This window comes from Rosa chinensis, chromosome 1, assembly GCF_002994745.2.
Source record: "Rosa chinensis cultivar Old Blush chromosome 1, RchiOBHm-V2, whole genome shotgun sequence".
NCBI lineage: Eukaryota > Viridiplantae > Streptophyta > Magnoliopsida > Rosales > Rosaceae > Rosa > Rosa chinensis.
The window spans coordinates 49,482,085-49,487,191 of NC_037088.1; the positions used below are offsets into that span (position 1 = coordinate 49,482,085).

The following is a 5,107-nucleotide window of genomic DNA, read 5'->3' on the forward strand; positions in this document are numbered from 1 at the left end:
CATTTTAGTACTTGTGATTCATATGAGTTAGTAGAGGACAGAAGTTTACATAGTCGCTGATGGAGTACTTTTCTAGAAATGCATAATTTACATTAAAGTCTGTGCATTGTTTGCAGGACAAATGGGAAACTTTGGTTCCCACAGCACAAATCTCTTCTCGGCAAAGAAGGGAAGAGCCTGTTCCCCAAGTGCTTTTGGATAGGGTATTGGCTGCCCATTCTTATTGGTGCCAACACTAGGCTAAGCAAGATGGCAAGCACCAGGCTTGTGTCCCAAGGATCACAGAGAGTACCTCGACTTGTAGACATCGAGCTGCAAGGTACTCATCATTATATGATGTAGAAAATAGCAAAAGTTGACAGATACAGAGAAAGAAGACAAATGTACAAATGACCCTCCTAAATTTGTGATATTTGGGAATACTCCCTATTTGATATCAATTTACTCAATTCATTTTACATATGGTGGGATTTGAATTTAATTTAATTGTTATATATTTTGTAACTATTAGACAACAAGAATAAATGAAAAGCATTGTCCAACATGTTATAGCATAAAGACAAAAGCTCAATGTGTCTCTTCACACCACGTTTTTTGTCAAAAGAACTCTCGAATGTATACAATAGTCACGATGGCTACAAAATAAAAACTGTTTTCTGAATAAAAGTCACACAACGGTTATAAAATAAATCGACGTTTTAATTGCAATCACACAACGGTTGCGAAAACTGCCTGTTGTCTGAATAACAGTCACACAAAGTTAATGATGTTGACAGGCTGCCAGCATGCTGTCGACATGCTGCTGAGCCCTTCACACGACGGTTCCCTACAATCGACCTTCATCAGACGGTGCCTCTATATACGACGGTTTGCCTCTATATCAGACGACGGTTTTTAGTCGTCGTCTGATTCAATTTTTGTAGTAGTGATATATTTCTCAGAAAAGCCTTTACTTCAGAGTATGATAATACAAGTTTGTATTAATCAATTAATCCCAGGATTTGGAGAAACAAATGCTAAAAAGTAATGTTTACCCTACACATAGGCTCAGTGCTATGGAACAAAATTATTAACTAGGTAAAAAAATTGAAAACTGAGAGAAATTTTACTTAATCAATCTCAAAGCTTGGAAATGGCAGTTGCAGACAATTTGCATCTTTGAGGGAGCTTTAATTCTTCGTCATCATGCAACCTAGAGAAGTAGTGGCCAACCATCTCGTCAGTTACAAGCTCTAATCTAGAAGGCTTCCACTTTGGGTTCTTATCCTTGTCCAACAGTATAGCTCTGCAACCCTCCATGAAATCCTTGCTGATTTCCCCACGCAAAACATGACAAATAATCCTATATTCAAGAACAATGCACTCACCAACTCCTTGCAGCCGCCTTCCTTCTCGAATCGATCTCAAAGCAATCTTCAAACTTAATGGCGATGCATTTTTCATTGACTGAATTGATGAAGATAACCATTCATGATGATCACTTATGTTGGTTAATGTAGCAAACTCCTTTTCAAGGCTACTTAAAATCTCTTCCACTGTGGATTGAGAAAAGCACTTGTCAATAACATCCATAAGGTGGAAAGCACTGTTCACTTTCAGAGCTGGTTGCTCAGAGTATGCATCTAGAATGGCTGAAATAAAAGCATGGTCATCACTTGAGCTTGTATTAGGAAAAGCACCGAGAGTTCTTACTAGGGCTTCTTCTACAGAAGCCAATTTCGATGAGGGAAAAAAGTGAGTTGCTAGACCCAAAGCAAGCATTTCAGGACCGTCCAATCTGGCACCTGTAAGACCAAGATACTCCCCAAAGAATCCAGGAAGTCTTGATAGGAAATAAGAGGAACCAACATCAGGAAACCCTCCGATAGCTGCTTCTGGCATGGCAAACACCGTCTTCTCCGTTGCCACACGAAAGGTACCGTGTATTGAAACACCTGCCCCGGTCCCCATGGTCATTCCATTGAGAAATGAAACCTGGGGTGTAGTCTTTGTTGCCACCAAGTATATTAAGGTGTATGCAGTTGCGAAACTTTTGAAAGCAGCTCTTAAATTGCCATTGTAGAGATGATGAGCTACAGACGCAACGTCGCCCCCCGGCGAAAATGCCTTACCGTTAGCTTTGAGAATGACCAACTTGACATGGGGATCGTGCTCGTAGCGGAGGAACAGTTCAGACAGCTGCGAGAGCATGGAAACTGAGAGGGCGTTTAATTTTCGAGGTCTGTTGAGTGTCAACGTTGTCACGGATCGATTATTCTTCCGTACCAGTATCTCTGGATCGTTGTAATGATGATCTGAGATGAAGGAAGCCATGTGATTACTGAAAAATGGGAAGCGCTCAGTGAGCAATAAACTGTTGTGGCCAGTTTATAAAGACAAACTGATGCGACGGTGCTTGGTAACTTCGTTGTAATAAAATAACAGTACTACACGTCTAATTATCATATGCATCATGTGTGCCAATTAAAAACAATTTGTACCTCAATTAACTGTTCTTAATACAACATAGTGCAATGGGGAGGGATTAATAAGTCGCCTGTCGAGCCACAGTAGTTTGACCATGCACAGCTCATGTTATTTATTTTTCCTTTTCGATTTCACTTCATTATTTATTTTTATATAAGGGGAGCCATCAATTTAGAACTTTTAGGCTAGAAGTACGTCCTAGCATTTTATTAGAAGGGATTTTGACCAATAGCACCAAAATAGATTAAAATTAGCCCACTCACACCACCAAGAAATTTTTATTCCCACTAACCCTATTTAAAAGAAAATAACAATTTTGCCCTCAGACTAATTAAACAATTACACTACCACTCTCATCTCATCTCTCTCTCCTCTCTCTCTCCCCCTCCCCGATCACAAGCACCATGTCGTGGCCGATGGCGTCGTCTTCATCAGAGGAGGAGGACACAAACTGATGGATCTCAGACCACTATGACCTCGATCATCGTCGTCGTTGTTAGTGGAGAAGAGATAAAATCTCTGGTTTCAGGTGGACTTTGCGAGAGCGGCGAGTGGAGGGGGTGAGACGGTGGAAGCGACGCCGGTTCTTCGGGTCTGAGCCAAGTGGTCAATGGCGGTTTCGCTTCTGATGGTCTTCAGCCCTCTGCGATTGGGGTTCGGTGGATACGAGTTCGATGTTGGTCGGCCTCTTCTCTCCTGCGTCGAAGCCTTCCTTCATTCTCCGGTGCTGGTTTCAGGTCCAACTCGTCGGTGTCGAGTGCAGGAGCTTCTCGGAGGATTTTGATACGGGTCATGTGGCTTCAAGAGTTGGGTCGATTGGGTCGCTAGCGTCGTTGCCTACAATAGACATCTTTGATGCCCGTGCCGGATCAATCTTATTTGGTCAATGCTTGCAAGACTCCTTGCCCAATTTCTGATGTTTGTTATTGACCAATGTGATACAGGATGCTGATGATGACGAGAAATTTGATGAGGACAAAGTTGATGAATAGGTGGGTAGAAGGAAGTCCGAGAAGGAAAGAAAGAAAGAAGGAAAAAAAGTGTCTATTGAGGGGTAAACTGTGGGCAGAAGACACCTCAATAGGCGTCTATTGGCCTCCAATAGACGTCTATTGGGGGGCAATAGACGTCTATTGGGGGGCAATACATGGCTGATAGTCGTCTATTGGGAGGGCAATACATGGTTAATAGACGTCTATTGGGGGGCAATACATGGTTGATAGACGTCTATTGCCCCTTTATTGGGGGGCAATAGACGTCTATTGGGGGGCAATACATGGCTGATAGTCGTCTATTGGGGGGCAATACATGGTTGATAGTCGTCTATTGGGGGGCAATAGACGTCTATTAGGGGGCAATAGACGTCTATTGGGGGGCAATAGAGGTTTATTGCCCATCTACTAGGGGGCAATAGATGTCTATTGGGGGCAAAAAAACTTTCCGGTGAGATTTTCAGCAAATTCCGGTGGGCGGCAGTAGGTGACCGAAATCCGGCGACCGGTGACCGGAATCCGGCGAAAGTTGGCCGGAATCCGGCGAAAGTTGGCCGGAATCCGGCGAACGTTGGCCGGAATCCGGCGGCCGGTGACCGGAATCCGGCGGCCGGTGACCGGATTCCGGCGGCCGGTGACGGGCTCCGGCGAAGTCTCCCATGGTTTCTCTCTCTTCTATTTTTTCTCTCTCTCTCTCTAAGTAACAAGGGAGTGAGGGTAAAATGGTATTAAAAAAAAATTAAAAACAAAAAAAAGGTATTAGGGAAGACTCCCTTAGAGTGTATTGGGTAAGAGAGAATTAAAAAAACTTAATGGGGTAAGTGGGAAAAAAATCCCTAGAAATGGGGTAAATGGACAAAATCCCTTATTAGAATGAAATAGCGTATCCACCATACCAAACATTATTGGTTGATTTTTATTTTAGAATATTTTTAATATATTCGTGAACAAAAGTGATAATATAATTGAAAAGCAATGTAGTATACTAGTATGTACTATAAATGGAGGCGTCAGATTTGCGTCATTCGTACTTCTTCGATACTATAAACTATAGATATTGTTAAATGTTAATAAAATATTCATCATTCCTGCCTCCTCAAGGAATGCATATGATGAATTGGTCTAGGGTTTCTCAGGTGTAATGGCAGTTTTCAATATACTGCTTCTAATTTACAATATTTTTCTATTCATGCATAATTGCATAAGGTAGCACTACTAGTAAAACAGGCAACTCACACAGATTTAACACAGATTTAAATCTGTGTGAAATACTATCTATTTCACACGGATGTCAGTATGTAAAAAGTTATACCTACAGTGCAACTACGGAATTAATTTTGGTTGCCTTCGGAGGGGGCTCTAACGCTATATTCACACACCGTCGGTGTGAAATTTTAAGTGGGTCCCACTTGTTTTCCAACATTGTAAACGATATTTTGATATCCCAATCAGTGTGAAATATCTTCCTAACTCACACAGATTTCAGTGTGTGAGTGATGATATTCCAAAAAAAGAAATTGGTGCTAATTTTTTTTTTAAATATACAATTCCATTAATCAGAATCCAAACAGTAACATACAATGAATTCACAACCCAATCAATATTGTACCCAAAAATAACTAAATAATCTCCTTTCTATCAGAAATTAA

The 5,107-nt window shown here is 41.4% G+C and overlaps 1 protein-coding gene across 1 annotated transcript; it reads right to left on the reverse strand.

Annotated features, from left to right (window-relative positions):
* Nucleotides 1-752: 752 nt before the first annotated feature.
* LOC112181823 (3-hydroxyisobutyryl-CoA hydrolase 1) lies at nt 753-2,324 on the reverse strand. The gene has a single exon (XM_024320219.2). It carries the CDS (start codon nt 2,311-2,313, stop codon nt 1,120-1,122), a length of 1,194 nt encoding a protein of 397 aa, XP_024175987.1. The 5' UTR covers nt 2,314-2,324; the 3' UTR covers nt 753-1,119.
* Nucleotides 2,325-5,107: the final 2,783 nt, after the last annotated feature.

What these genes read in the sequence shown, in the direction of transcription:
- LOC112181823 (XM_024320219.2), bottom strand. Translation starts at nt 2,313, where the DNA reads ATGGCTTCCTTCATCTCAGATCATCATTACAACGATCCAGAGATACTG.